Source organism: Wickerhamomyces ciferrii, contig 00186, assembly GCF_000313485.1.
Source record: "Wickerhamomyces ciferrii WGS project CAIF00000000 data, strain NRRL Y-1031 F-60-10, contig 00186, whole genome shotgun sequence".
Lineage (NCBI taxonomy): Eukaryota > Fungi > Ascomycota > Saccharomycetes > Phaffomycetales > Wickerhamomycetaceae > Hansenula > Hansenula ciferrii.
The window spans coordinates 59,334-74,118 of NW_011887554.1; the positions used below are offsets into that span (position 1 = coordinate 59,334).

The 14,785-nt window shown below is 29.0% G+C and overlaps 9 protein-coding genes across 9 annotated transcripts; 4 read left to right on the forward strand and 5 right to left on the reverse strand.

Moving 5' to 3' along the window:
• Positions 1-498: 498 nt before the first annotated feature.
• BN7_4841 (nicotinamide/nicotinic acid mononucleotide adenylyltransferase) lies at positions 499-1,755 on the forward strand (the record flags this gene model as incomplete). The annotated part of the gene is made up of 1 exon (XM_011274598.1): positions 499-1,755. One exon carries the CDS (start codon positions 499-501, stop codon positions 1,753-1,755), a length of 1,257 nt encoding a protein of 418 aa, XP_011272900.1.
• A 1,360-nt stretch (positions 1,756-3,115) lies between these two features.
• Positions 3,116-3,397, forward strand: BN7_4842 (uncharacterized protein; the record flags this gene model as incomplete). The annotated part of the gene is made up of 1 exon (XM_011274599.1): positions 3,116-3,397. The coding sequence occupies one exon, from the start codon at positions 3,116-3,118 to the stop codon at positions 3,395-3,397; it is 282 nt and encodes a 93-aa protein (XP_011272901.1).
• Positions 3,398-3,782: 385 nt separating this feature from the next.
• On the reverse strand, positions 3,783-4,526 carry GPM1 (phosphoglycerate mutase GPM1; the record flags this gene model as incomplete). The annotated part of the gene is made up of 1 exon (XM_011274600.1): positions 3,783-4,526. One exon carries the CDS (start codon positions 4,524-4,526, stop codon positions 3,783-3,785), a length of 744 nt encoding a protein of 247 aa, XP_011272902.1.
• A 402-nt stretch (positions 4,527-4,928) lies between these two features.
• Positions 4,929-5,654, forward strand: RCN1 (Rcn1p; the record flags this gene model as incomplete). Its single annotated transcript, XM_011274601.1, has 1 exon — positions 4,929-5,654. One exon carries the CDS (start codon positions 4,929-4,931, stop codon positions 5,652-5,654), a length of 726 nt encoding a protein of 241 aa, XP_011272903.1.
• A 698-nt stretch (positions 5,655-6,352) lies between these two features.
• On the reverse strand, positions 6,353-7,924 carry BN7_4845 (Chromodomain-helicase-DNA-binding protein; the record flags this gene model as incomplete). Its single annotated transcript, XM_011274602.1, has 1 exon — positions 6,353-7,924. The coding sequence occupies one exon, from the start codon at positions 7,922-7,924 to the stop codon at positions 6,353-6,355; it is 1,572 nt and encodes a 523-aa protein (XP_011272904.1).
• A 2,747-nt stretch (positions 7,925-10,671) lies between these two features.
• CIC1 (Cic1p) lies at positions 10,672-11,850 on the reverse strand (the record flags this gene model as incomplete). The annotated part of the gene is made up of 1 exon (XM_011274603.1): positions 10,672-11,850. One exon carries the CDS (start codon positions 11,848-11,850, stop codon positions 10,672-10,674), a length of 1,179 nt encoding a protein of 392 aa, XP_011272905.1.
• Positions 11,851-12,085: 235 nt separating this feature from the next.
• ELF1 (Elf1p) lies at positions 12,086-12,757 on the forward strand (the record flags this gene model as incomplete). The annotated part of the gene is made up of 2 exons (XM_011274604.1): positions 12,086-12,110; positions 12,519-12,757. The coding sequence occupies 2 exons, from the start codon at positions 12,086-12,088 to the stop codon at positions 12,755-12,757; spliced, it is 264 nt and encodes an 87-aa protein (XP_011272906.1).
• A 553-nt stretch (positions 12,758-13,310) lies between these two features.
• COX6 (cytochrome c oxidase subunit VI) lies at positions 13,311-13,778 on the reverse strand (the record flags this gene model as incomplete). Its single annotated transcript, XM_011274605.1, has 1 exon — positions 13,311-13,778. The coding sequence occupies one exon, from the start codon at positions 13,776-13,778 to the stop codon at positions 13,311-13,313; it is 468 nt and encodes a 155-aa protein (XP_011272907.1).
• A 546-nt stretch (positions 13,779-14,324) lies between these two features.
• On the reverse strand, positions 14,325-14,684 carry BN7_4849 (uncharacterized protein; the record flags this gene model as incomplete). Its single annotated transcript, XM_011274606.1, has 1 exon — positions 14,325-14,684. One exon carries the CDS (start codon positions 14,682-14,684, stop codon positions 14,325-14,327), a length of 360 nt encoding a protein of 119 aa, XP_011272908.1.
• Positions 14,685-14,785: the final 101 nt, after the last annotated feature.

The following is a 14,785-nucleotide window of genomic DNA, read 5'->3' on the forward strand; positions in this document are numbered from 1 at the left end:
AGTAAACATCTCCACAATTAATACATTATACAACTGAAAAAGCACTGAATATTGAAAAACCGCGCGCACTCCGATCTTTAAATTACATGGGAAAAAACAAAAATTTATGGGTGAAACAGTTCCGACCGGGCTAAGCGCGCACTTTAAAACTGAAGAAAAAGTCACTTGTGGTCGGAACTCAGATGCTGTGATTATTCAACATCAACTGAGTAATCGATCATGAAAACCATCAACAGATACAAATTGAAGTAAAGGATTATAGTATACTTAAACCAGAGAAAGGTGATATTTGGCACTCATAATCAAGGTAAAACATTGAGATATTAATATCAGTTATTATTTATTACAATTTCAAATTCCAATTATAATTATATCTTGATAAGGTTTTTCAATATTTATGAAAAGTATATTGGTTAAGACAAAAATAGTATAACCGCCCAACAATTAATTCAATAATATCAACAACAATTATCATCATATAACAATAATAATATCAAAATGGATCCAACAAGAGCTCCTGATTTCAGACCACCTTCTGCTAAACCTGCAAATGACCCACCATTAGCCCCTTCATCTCAAATCCCAAAAGCTGCTCCAATTCAACCTTATGTATTAGCTGATTATCCAAATAAAATTGATGCTCCAATTAAACCTCGTCAACATAAACATAATAGTCATCATCATCATAAATCTCATCATCAATCTACAACAACAAGTCAAGCTTCTTCTATTGTTCAATCTCCAAATTTAAGTGATACAAATACTCCAAGATCTTCAATTCCAAGAATACCTGCTGAATTTCAACCTTTATCAAGTGCAGAAAATTCTTCATCTGAAGAAGATGATCATATTGATAAGTTTACCCTAGACGAATCAAAAGATGATAACAACAACCTAAGTATCTTGGATGGAATTCAATCTTATCAAACTGCTGATTTAGAAGAAGTTCCTCATGGTGTTGTAAGACAAGCTAAAAAATTAGAAAGTTATGAATTCCCAACTCATAGATTAATTCCAAAATTGAAAAATCCAAATAAACATCCATTAGTTATAGTTGCTTGTGGTTCTTTTTCACCAATTACTTATTTACATTTAAGAATGTTTGAAATGGCATTAGATGCTATAAGAGAACAAACAAGATTTGAAGTTGTTGGAGGTTATTATAGTCCTGTTAGTGATAATTATAAAAAAAGAGGTTTAGCTTCATCATATCATAGAGTTAGAATGTGTGAATTAGCTTGTGAAAGAACAAGTAGTTGGTTAATGGTTGATGCATGGGAATCTTTACAACCTACATATACAAGAACTGCAAAAGTTCTTGATCATTTTAATGAAGAAATAAATATTAAAAGAGGTGGTATATTAACTTCTGATGGTACCAAGAGAGGTGTTAAAATAATGTTATTAGCTGGAGGTGATTTAATTGAAAGTATGGGTGAACCAAATGTATGGGCTGATGATGATTTAAATCATATTTTAGGTCGTTATGGTTGTTTAATTGTGGAAAGAACTGGTAGTGATGTTAGATCTTTCCTGTTATCTCATGATATAATGTATGAACATAGAAGAAATGTTCTTGTCATCAAACAATTAATTTATAATGATATTAGTTCAACAAAAGTGAGATTATTTATAAGAAGAGGAATGTCTGTTCAATATTTATTACCAAATAGTGTTATTAGATATATTCAAGAACATGGGTTATATATTAATGATCCTGAACCTGTTAAGCAAGTTTTAGATTCAAAAGATTAATTTAATTGCTAAAATTAAATTTAATAGAAGTGGGAGATTAAGAGAAGATGTGAGTTTTAGTTTTGTTCTTGGCTGTGTGAATGAATTATAGATTAATTTTATTTTTAATTATTGTGTTTTTTAATATTGATGTGTACAAGTTAAGTTTATTTTGCAGTTGATGTCGAAAACAAATGTAGTCATCAATATTCACCATGATCCTAGTTCATAAGATATATTAATATAAAAGTCTAGAACTTCATGTTATCAATTAATGTTGATCTTTAAACGATCATCTGTCTTAGAGTCTTAGCTATTCCACCATGAATGTCAAACAAAATTATAGTCTAGATCCTTAAAACTTCCATAAACCCTTGATTATCACATATATACGTCATATTCAATAGCTATATAATCACTAACGGTATTTAGAACTCCATACATTTGATATATAACGTCTTGACACACTAACCGTTTAATCTTATGTTAAAAGTATATCTTTATCAGTTCTAGAAATGTATATCTCGGGTTATGAAAATTCTTTTCATGTAACCCCAGGTATGATACATACCGTTATACCGTATACCATACTTTATAACTTCATAGCCACTCAACCAATTTTAACTGTTATACATTAAACGGTTGATTATAATACTTTATCTCTATGATTCATAAACTTTCTTTTGGAAAAGGGATACCGGGATACCATGAAAAGATCAATTTCATTTCCTGTTCAAGTAATCCAAGAGGTTACCGTATATGTCAAATGGGTTATGGAGCTATAGCAAAAAAACGTTTTCAGCAAATTTGTTGCATATGTGTCAATGTTCAAACTTTATTAGTATGAAAGCTATATAGTACTCCTATCAAAACCATGATCTAGAATTGAAAAGTTTTATAGTATATGGTGTCCTTACAAGATTTTGTTCTAGTATTAAGGTTAAGTATACACGTAGTTAAAGTTTAGGTCAAATCTGGAAGAGGTCCTACTTGGATAATAAACTTTTAGGTTTAGATGAACGTCATAACAATTCAAGTAGACGTAAGATTGAATTAAACATAAACTATGTACCTTAAATTAAAAAGTTTTCAATCTAGTTTTACTCTTTATGGTAAAGAATTTGATCGAATCAAGGGGTCAAGGGGTACACTAGATATATGTTGAAAAAAAAACTATATAAGAACCATTAAATCCCTTCTTTTTGATAAGTCTTGTTGAATTTGATATAATAGAATATTAAACAATTAAGGAATTCATTCTTTTATCAAGTAATACTTCCAACTAGTATCCATTCCCTTCAAACAAAGTTCAAGTTATATTTAATCAAGTTATATCCAAGTTCAAACTATATCAAATCAGTTCAATAAATTACTAGACAATATGCAATTCTCAACAATCTTCACTGTTTCAACTTTTGCTTTATCAGTTTTATCATTACCAGCTCCAGAAATTGTTACTGAAACTGAATATCACACTGTTACTGTTAGTGGTTCATCATCATCATCAACTGGATCAATTCCAAATGGTATTCCAACTGGTGAATTTAATTCAACAAATGGTTATAATTCAACTCAACCAGGTTTGAACTCAACAGTTTCATTATCAAATGGTACTTCAAATGGTACAGCTGATGCTCAATCAACTGCTTATAAATTGATTTAAAATGCAGTGTGATGTTTATATTTCAATTCTTTGATCATCATGATCTATTGTTTATTCTTTGTTCATTTCTTACTTTTGTACAAATAAATCATTTCAGTTATGTTCTCTGAGATGAATGGCCATTACTTTTGTTATATATATTATTTAGTTTGTTATAGATAACCGGTTATTATAGATTTAATTTAAAAAGTTGTAGTACTTGATCAACTCTATATGAGAATAAAATTTCATTTGTCCGAACACGTCCGATTCCCGAGATTTTCTTCCTAGTTCTAGACAAGACATAAACGTATCCATTAAACCTAGGTATAAAACTACAAAGCTATCAAATCAAATCAATTGTAATACATTAAAGCGTAAACTAAACAAGTCATGTTCAACAGACTTATTTTTTACCTTGGTTAGCAACAGCAGCGGCACCGGCAGCAGCAGCTTCTGGATCCAAGTAGTAAGATGGTTTAGTTGGTTTTAATTGAGCATCTAATTCATAAACTAATGGAATACCAGTTGGGATGTTTAAACCAGCAATTTCAGAATCAGAAATGTTATCTAAATGTTTAACTAAACCTCTTAAAGAGTTACCATGAGCAGCAATGATAACAGTTTTACCTTCTAATAATTGCTTAGCAATAACATCTTGCCAGAATGGTAAAAATCTATCAATAACTAAAGCTAATGATTCAGTTTTTGGTAAAACAGCTGGATCAATTAAAGCATAACGTTCATCATTAGCTTGAGAAAATTCAGAATCATCTTCAATAACTGGTGGAGGAACATCAAAAGATCTTCTCCAAGTTTGGAATTGTTCTGGACCGTATTGTTCTAAAGTTTGAGCTTTATCTTTACCTTGTAAAGCACCATAATGACGTTCATTTAATCTCCATGATCTTTCAACATCAATGTATGAGTAACCAGCATGTTCTAAGGCAATGTTAGCGGTTTGAATAGCTCTGGTTAATCTTGAAGTGAATAAGATGTCTGGTTTAATACCAGATTCTTTTAATAATTCACCAGCTCTTTTAGCTTCTTTTCTACCAACATCAGATAATGAAACATCAACCCAACCAGTGAATAAGTTTTTTTCATTCCATTCGGATTGACCGTGACGTAAAAGAATTAATTTTGGCATTGTGTTATAAAATATTTAATTGAGTTATCAATTGTGGTGTAGGATAAATCAAATTCAATTGAAATTTTAGAAATTGGGAAACTTGTCACTTTATATAAATCCGTGAATTTCGTCAACAGGTGCATCAATTATGAAAAAAAAGTGGAAACTGGTGATCAGGAGAGTGTTGGTGGTGTGGTGTGGACCGTTAGGGCTTGACAACCTTATCACGTGTTACCAGGAATATACACGTGATATTTGAAATAATATTGATTACGTCATGGAGATTGTTGATTTTTATATAATTCGCGAATCGCGAACGTCAATATAAGTACTAAACACGAACTACAATAAGCATTGAACATTCTGGTTCAGTTTTCAAGTCAATTGATAAAGAAATTCTATTAGTAACTGGTATTCAACATGGTGGAACTTGAGGATGTCACTAATACACTGATTTTAACTGGTATCTCTTTGGAGAATTTGGAAAATAATCAATTCATTGCTGATTTACAACAAGAAATTGTTTCAAAAATATCAAATGATGATTCAGATTTTGTTCAATTTGTGGTATTAAAGACTTTTAGAAGAATTTTAATCATTTTCAATAATAAAGTATCAAGTATAGATCTTTATAAACATTTCAAAAATTCAAGAAATGATTTTAAAGCTGGTTATTCATTACATGACTATGCAAATTTTAAAATTGAAGATAATTCATTAGAATTACCAGATAATAGTCGAATGTTTTTAATTTCTCCACCAGCTTCACCACCGATTGATTTTGATTATGATCGGGAAGAAGAAGAACCAAATAAGACTCAAATTTATACACATGAAGAATTAAAAGAAATATTTGAAAAAAATCAAAAAAATTTAGAAGATATTGTTCATGAAAATATGAAGACAACAAAATATTCAAATAATGAATCAAATAATCAACAAAGATCAATTATGGATTTTGAAAAAGAAATTGTACTTAATGATAGTAATGATGATACAAAACCTAAAATTATATTAAATCCAATAAATGGTGAAAATGATCATTTGATTGGTAAAGCTATTCAAAGTTTTAGAACAAGTTTACCACCAAAATCTGTATTTGATGAATTTGATGATGATATTATAGATGATGGTGATTATAGTTGAACAAATTGTCAATATACTACAACAAGTTTTTGATTCTTGATATGCATTACTTCATTAATTAAACAATTATAAATAAGATGAGTTAATAGATGTGATTTTATATGCAAAAAAATGACAAATATGGAAATCTATCATGTTCTATATGTATATAATGTAAAAAAAGTGAACAAAAAAAGGTAATATAAAGAAATTAAACCAACATCTATAGAATTAAGGATGATTAAAACCAACAATCAAATCCAATAATTAAAACTTAAAACTCCAAAAAAACAACATCCAAAAGGTATAATAAAAACAATATTAATATTCAACATCAAAAAATATAAATAAAAATCCAACATTCTTTTAACAAAAATCATTATTAAATCATGGTACAAATTTGTAAATAATAAACATTCAACAACACAACTTCATTATTAAATATATGAAATTATATCTCAATATGATCGACATTATAAATTCAAAATTCTCACATCTTTGTTTACCGAAAGGAAACAATCCCGTTAACATTCAACATCGATACATCAACATTCCACATCAACAAAACAATACCATTTGATCCGCAAATGTATGCAAGTATAACATTTTATATTCAAAGGCGGTTAAAATTCCAAGTTCAAATAACTTTCAACCTTTCAAAAACATTTCAAGATTCCAAGACAATACATTTCAATTTTTAGGGTTTAGTGATTATGATCTCAATGGTATGACGGAATAAACCCACCATTAACAGCAGCAGCATTAACAGCATTATTTGTATTCAATTCTTTCCCAAAATTTTCAAAAGATAAATTAATTAATTTTGTAACAAAATTTAAATCAGGTTGAGATTTTTCTAATTCAGATAATAATTTAATCCTCGCATTTTCAAAAAAAAATCTTTGTTCAGAATTGAAAAATTCCATTAAATCAATATTTGAAGGATGTTCTAATTTTGGTTTTTGTTCTTGATCTTGAACTGATGATTGTTGTGATTGATTTGAATCTTGTTGTTGTAATTGTTGTGCTTGTTGTTGTTGAGGAGTTGGGATAACCATGTTTGTATGTGGTGGTAATAATGGATTTTGTTGATTATGAGCAGTATAATTATTTAAACCACTTGGAGGACCAATTGGGGTGGTTTGATAATAAGGATTGACATTATTTGTATTTGATGGTGTTGATGAATTGGTAGTTTGAGGTTGAACTTGTTGTTGTTGTTGATTTGGTATTGGACCACCTTCTGGATAAATATTAACAACTGCATTTCCATTCAAATGAACTCCGTGATTATTTAAAATACTATTCGGACCAAAACCTGTATTTCTATTTCCTTGTGCTTGTGCTTGTGATGGTGTTGATGGTGTTTGTTGTTGTTGTTGCGGTTGTTGTGGTTGTGTTTGTTGAGGTTGAGGATATTGGAAATTCATTGATTGAGAATAAGGTAATTTATTACTTGGTTTCATTGGTACACTATTAATATTACCAGCATTCCAATTTGATAAATCTGATGTATTAAAACTTGCTTGTGGTATTAAACCTGGTATTTGAAATTGATTGGGTATATTCATTTGATTTTCTTGATTCATATTACTTGGATAGATATAATCACCAGTTGGAGGAGGAGGGAATAATGGACGATGTTGTTGAGGTAAGAATTGTTGTTGATATTGTAAAGGTTGTTGAGGGTATTGTTGTTGTTGATATGGATGGTGTGATAAAGTTGAAGGATGTTGTAATTCATCAGCATCATGAATTGAAGGAGAATTACTTGAACTTTCATCATCTTCAGATTTAAAATCACGATTTGATCTTAATTTTTTCCTTTGTAAGAATTCATATTTATAGTATTCACATAATGAAGTTTTTTCATTAATCATTAATTTATCATTATGTCTTTCTAAGAATCTATCAATCCAATTTTTACCAACTTTGAAAAAGCTTTCATTTTCTGGTTGTTGTTGTTTATCCATATATTTTGTTTTTAATAAATCTTCACATATGACCAAGATTTCCTTTTTACTTGGGATTTGTGAACTTTTCTTTAATAATTGATTAATTCTTTCAATAATGATTAATTCTTCATCATTTGTAAATTTTTGTTGTTTTTCATGTGAAGTTCTAGTGTTTTTAAAACCATGAATTCTTCTTGATAAAGTAGTCCTACTAACTCTATATTTATTTGCAATTGAATTTATGGAAGCGGTTTTATTATTTTGAGCTTCTTCAATAGCTTGTTTAAACCGTTCTTCACGATCATTGTACTCTTTCAATTTCTTGTCAGTGAACATGATGAAGTATTGAGAAAGAAGAGTGAGTATAAAACTTGATAAACTTTTGTATGTGTTTTTTTCTGATAAACGGGTACTTTTTCTAACCTTTGAGCACACTTAAATGTTGAGGCTTTTGGTACTTTTAATGATCTTCAGTATATGTTTGGAAAATGAACAACGATTGATGTGTGATGTCAACGGTGGAAACTTGAAAGATCTATAACAACCAGGAACGTAACAGCAGCAGCTTCTCTTGATATTTGTAAATATGTGGAGGAACCTTCAATAATATAGTAACTGGGAAACTTTTGTAACTTGATGACGGATAACTTGTTTGGTATTAACTTGAACAATGAGACGGGCTTCCAAAAGAATGAACAAGTTTTAGAAAACGGGCAGGTATGCTTGACAATATATTAACAGAGAGATGAACCAACAAACTTCACCAAAACTGGTATCGCATCCTATTTATGCATTTGATCAAGTGGACAATAATAACACACCACAAAACAATTATTGAAATTTCTATTGATGATATCGTACAATAACTCTAATCTTATGTATACCAAACGTACAAACTAAACATAAAAAGAACTTTTTGCAGACCGTAACATAAGTATTATTAAGCCCCCAAGGTCATCACAATTAAACTTATCAGCAGCTTTGTATGCATCTCGAATCTATCCATTCTATCCTTCCCACTTTAAAACGTATTTATTCATGTGTATGATCATGTAACTTGAGGTTCATTGCAATAGAAATTTGAGATCTAGAGGGGCCTAGAGCATTGAAAATCACCAGTTCAACTACTCAACTCCATGTTTTAAACTTTTTGTCTTTCATTATTCAGATGCAATCAACCGTACAACAACGCTGAAAGTGGCCTAGATATGAGCCATTTAATCCGTAGCATACATCTGGTTCAACAACATGGACCAATAACACTTGAAAGTCCTTAACTAGTGTCGGCAATGCACTTGTGTACCCTTTAATTACAAGCCGATGATTCCTAAAATACTTTGAATGCGTTTCTTATTATTTCTTATTTTCCCACGTCGTATAATTTAAAGCGCAAATAAGAAGATTTTGATCGAATGATCAAAAGTTTTACGCTGCAATTTGCAGAAATTCAAAACTTTATTTTTCTTAAACATGTATTTTTTGCGTAAAAAGTTTACAAACTAAACACCGAAAAGAAATTAAAATTTATACCATGCATGAAAATCACCAGTATTTGTCAACTGATTGCACAAGTCAGCGACAATTTCCTTGAGTTTGCAGAACTGAAATTACTAATTAAAGTAATTGCACAAATATTCGTGCATAGATTTACGGTTAAAACTACTATGATTTTTATAGATGTCTTGCCAAATTGCGTGAATTGCGTAAATATGGAAAAATATTAGCATCTCAATACATATTTTTGCGGATTCGATAGCCTTCATAAGTATTTAAACTTTACGTGTATTTATAGGTAAACACATTTGATTTAACGTATTCTAATTATACGATTCAATAAGTTAAAGTGCAAGTCAAAATGAGGGTTTTATGGTTGACTAGAGTTTGATTGATTTAAATTAAGCAATCATACTCGGCTTCTTGATTGTCTGGAGATTTTAAAAGCAAAGAACTTAATCAAAACCTTGAGATTGGTTCAGTGTATACACATCTATGATCTGATCATGAAAGCTTCTATATTGACACTAGATGATTGGATTCTTAACAGATACATAACTAGAAATATACGAATCAGATTTCATAAGAAATGAATCGGGATTCAGCTGTACAACTTGAAATCTCATACGCGTAGTTCAATCAAGTTGTCGAAGCCCGAGATAAATCATGATCTGTTGATAACAGTTGATTCTGTAACCTGTTCATCTTTTATGAAACCACAAAATGCACAGCTGTTTTTAGTAAACTGTTTCTCAAATCTCCCCACAAAGAAGTTGTTTATGAATACTTCTAAATTGTTCTATGTCTGTCTAGATGTACGAGTGAATAATTAACATACTTCTCATGTACTCATGTTGTTTTATTTTCATTATACATATCTATTATCGCGTCGTATACTTTAGGAATTCTTAAGATCTTTCAATGATTTCAAGATCTCATGCCTCAAGAACTATTTATATTTCTAGCCTCTCATAATTAAAGCTAACTATGATTAGCCTTTTCTTACTCACAATCATATAGATCCATAACTGGCTTGGCTTTGATAGTGATAAACAATTATGTTAACATAATTTGTGTATTATCAACCATAGGTAATATGGAATCTGGAACATGAAATTTAAGCGATCTAGACAATTACTCGAGCAAATTTATAACTCAATATTGTTAAACATTAGTGCAATATCATGTCATTTCAGCATACAATAAGGTTATATTTCTAAAACTAATATCATGTAGGTACTTACGTGTTAATTTCTAGAATGAAACAGCTCAACGTCTACAACGTCTGATACTTTAAAGTTATAACTAGTTCTCGTCTAATTCTGGAAACCTTCACTTGCTTCAACCTACAAAAGGGGTTTGAGATATTGAACAAGATATATGATACGTTAAATATTCTCTATTTTTAAACACTACTATAATATACAATATGAGGTCCGCTGATGTCCCCCTAATATGAACTGATTTGCTTATATTTGCTTCTTTTGGATTTAAATGTTTTAATAAGATCCGTTTTGAAAGGAATTATATCCATAAAAGGATATCGCTTAACTTGATATAAACTTTTTTAGGATTCCGATCTAGCTGGCTTAAGCTTTAACACTTTTTTTAGTTTTTGTTGATTTTTTAGTATTAACAATTGGTTTACTAATTTTATTTTTATTTTCTTTTTTCAATTGTTTTGAACTTTTTTTAATTTTTGATGCAAAGATTTGTGGAACTTCTTTTGGATTTGCTAATTCAAGTAAACCTTTTTCAAATTCACTTAATTTAATATTTTCTGGTAATCCTTCAATAGCTTCATTATTTGATTTAATAACTTTATCATTTGATTTTTGATTTTGTTCTAAATCTTCTTCAGTATAAACTTCTGAAACTTCATATAATGGTAATGCAGGTGATTGATTTGTTTTAATGAAAATAGATCTTAATTCTTCATCTTTAAAATGTTGAATAACTTGAGAAATCAATGATTTATTAATTGATTCAATAGAACCAAGATTTATTGATAAATTATTACTTCTTGGAATATGATATACAATTGAATTTAAAACTTTTTGAATATGATTAAAAGTTGCCTTGATTGAAAAATTATCTTTTGAAATTTTAATTGGAATTGGAATTTTATTTGATTCATAAAAAGTTTTACCTAATAATTTTGGTAATGAAGTAATTAAAGAATCGTCAGCTAAGAAAATATCATTATTTGAAAATAATTCTCTTCTTTTTTCATATTGTTTATAAGTTGTTTTCAATTCTGAACCTGCAATGATTTTAGTTAAAATATTATTTAATTCAGATGATTCAATTTGATCTAAAATTTTAGAATCAACTATACCATCTCTAATGAATAAGATAACTTTTGGTTCTTCTTCAGATTTTGGTTTATTATCAACTTTAATTAATTTTGGTTTAAAGTTTTTCTTTGTAGAGAATAAATCCTTTTTAGTGAAGATTAATTGTAAATTATCAGATAATTCATCATCAAATAATTGAGTTTTACCATCTTTAGATTCAGATTCTTCATTTGATTTTGAAACAAATTTATTTAATTCATTCAAAGCTTTTTCAATTTTGGATTCATCAACTAAATCATCAGTTTTACTAACATTTTTAGAGTTTTTAGCAGCAGCTTTTGCTTCTTCAGCTAATGTAGGAACAACATCTTCAACATTTGAAGCTTTAACAATAGAACCTTTTGGTTTTGTGTTGGCTTTTGTTGGGGTCTTCTTTACCACTTTCCCTTTAGTTTGTGTCTTTTTAGCCATGTTTAATGTGTATATATTGGTTATATGATATAAATTATCAATGTATAAAGGTGAAATGTACTAAATCAATTATACCTGTATGAATTTTTTTTTTCATATATAAGGGAAATAAATTTTTTTATCTGCGATGAGCTCGCGAAAATTTTAAAGACTGGTCATCTGACGCGTCACGTGATATACAAAATAATTGAATTTATAACACTTTCAACGAGTGTTCTTGAAGTTTAAAAGCATAATGGATATAAAGACATTTGAACAAAGTACATGTGTACTTATTGCTTATTTCTTAGTACTTTAACCCCTTCAAAATTCCCTTTCCATCCAAATCCCCATACAAATTATGCAATTCACCGGGTAAAAGAAGTGGATTCGCGGCCTCGATTTTCTTGAAATCGGAGCTCTTAATTAAAGAGACAAAATTGATTGAAATAGTGAATTCTTGTCGCTAGGGCCATCCAATAAATACAGAAATTATTAGAAAATGGTATGTTTGTTATCAGTATAAATATCATTGGAATGGGACTAACATAGTCAAACAAAGGGTAAAAAAAAGTCATCAAGAAAACCAGTTAAAAAAGTTGTTCAAAAATTAGATACAAGTTTTAATTGTCTATTCTGTAATCATGAAAAATCAATAATATGTACATTAGATAAAAAAAACAATTTAGGTTCATTATATTGTAAAATTTGTGGTCAAAATTTCCAAACTACTATAAATTCATTAAGTAAACCTGTTGATGTTTATACTGATTGGTATGATGCAACTGAAGAAGTTAATAATGGTGCTGTAAATAATAGTGATGAAGAAGGTGAAGATTATGAAACTAATGAAAAAAGACAATCTGCTGCTGATAATCAATTCATAGATGATGATGAAGAAGAAGGTGATGGTGATTATAGTGAATGATTATAGAAACTTTTAAATTTGTATATTAGAGAACCAAAAAATTAATTTAGCATTTTATATTATATGGCGCGTGTAGGAAACACAGAGATCTGAAGTGAGATACTCAGATACTGAGATACTGTTATTACTAACTACAATATTGAAACTAATTTTCAATGCATAAAATAAAATTATCTCTAAAAACTAATCAAATAAATATCGATCTTACTTTTTTTGTTTATAATATAATCTCAAACCCCATTATTTTTAATTGTAAAATATGTGGACTTAAGATTTATTGTTTATTGAGTTTTTTTTTTGGTTTTTTTTTTGAATATTGTTTGTATTGTGTATAATAGGAATATGATTCTTTTCTTTTTGAATATTCTTGTTATTTTTTTTTTGTAAATTTGGCTCTTAATGAAAATTCATTTGCTTCATAAAATTAAGAATTATTTTGAAATAAAACGTGGGAAAAATGCTGTTAATATAAAATTGTGAATGTAAAAAACTATAAGTGGAAAAATAATATAATAATAATAATAAATTAAAATTTTCTTTTGTTTACATTCAATTAGTTAACTGGTTTTTCACCAACAGATTCTGGGAATAAATCTTCTTTTAAAGTAATACCTAATTCTTCTCTAGTAGATTTCAATTCTTCTAAATAAGCATTATATTGTTCAGCATTTTCAACTTTATATTTTAAACCTTCGAAAACTCTAACAGCAGTAGCATAATCATTAACTCTTCTAGCAGCTCTTAAAGCTTTTTCAATAACAGCTGGAGATGGAACTAAATCATATGAGAAGGCATTGTTGAGCACACGTTGAACTTCGAATAAATCATAAGCTTCTTCAAATTCTTTTTCAAATCTTGCAGTAAATTCTTCAAAAGTTTCTTCTTCATGAGCTGAATAATTTCTAATTGAAGAGATTCTGTTGAAAGTAGCTAATTTGGTTGTGGTTGGACGAACAGTTGAAACTAAAGAGCTTCTAATAACTGGGGTTCTTAAAGCTTGTTTGATTGATGAAGAAAACATTATGATGTATTTATGATTTGATTATAGGTATTAATATATTTAAATTGAATAACAGAAAAACAGAACAATCTCCTTTTAAAATTGATGAATATAATAACGAAATTGAAATCCTTTGATTATGTTCTTTGTCTATGCAAAATACAATAATTAAAGTATATTGATTTGTTGTTCTTTTAAAAGTCAGATGATTTTAACTATTTCACAACACTAACTTGATGATGACTTTTTTTTTTCCTAACCAAAAAATCCTCTGCCAAAGTAAAAGTTGAGCTGATTATTGGTTGAAAAAACTTTTTTCCATTGGTTGAAATTTTCTTAGTGGGTTTCGCGACTGTGAGAGCTGTAAAGGGAAATGGTTACGTGGCGCGTGCTCGGGATTTGAATTAGTATGTAAATAATTTAACCAGTGGAAATTTGACAGATTTATTGAAATTTTATACAATTTAAAGTGTTTTTATGGTCAAAGATATCAATGGTTTGTGAAAGATAGGGTATGATATTGTCATTGTTTACCAGTGGGATTAATAGAGAAAGGCTGAGTGGTATTCACTTTTTAATCAATTTCATGACTGGTCTATAGTCAATTCTATAGTATCTCAATGGAAGTTGAATGAATGAATCTTCATATCCAGTGAAGAATAAGGTTCTTTGGCTTTGGTTTTGTCCCTCTTGATTGTTGGTCACAGCTTTCACCACTTTTTCAATGATTGATTTTGTTTCAACTTCACTTGAAAATCTTCTTCCTGTTATCCTAACTGAAGATAAATCAGCTATTGAATAATGAATATATTTTTCCATCATATTGTGCTTATAATTCAATTCATAATCATTCCATGGTGAGTTATCGTCAGGAAGTGTTATTTCATGCGGCTCTAGGTCAGGTACTTCAAAATTGAAAATATTCATGTTGTTCAATTGCTCTGCGTTTTCAATTTCAAAGAATTTTGCCCTCTTACCTATTTTCAAAGCATCAAGACATCTTGAATTGTTAAAAAATTCTTTTAGTA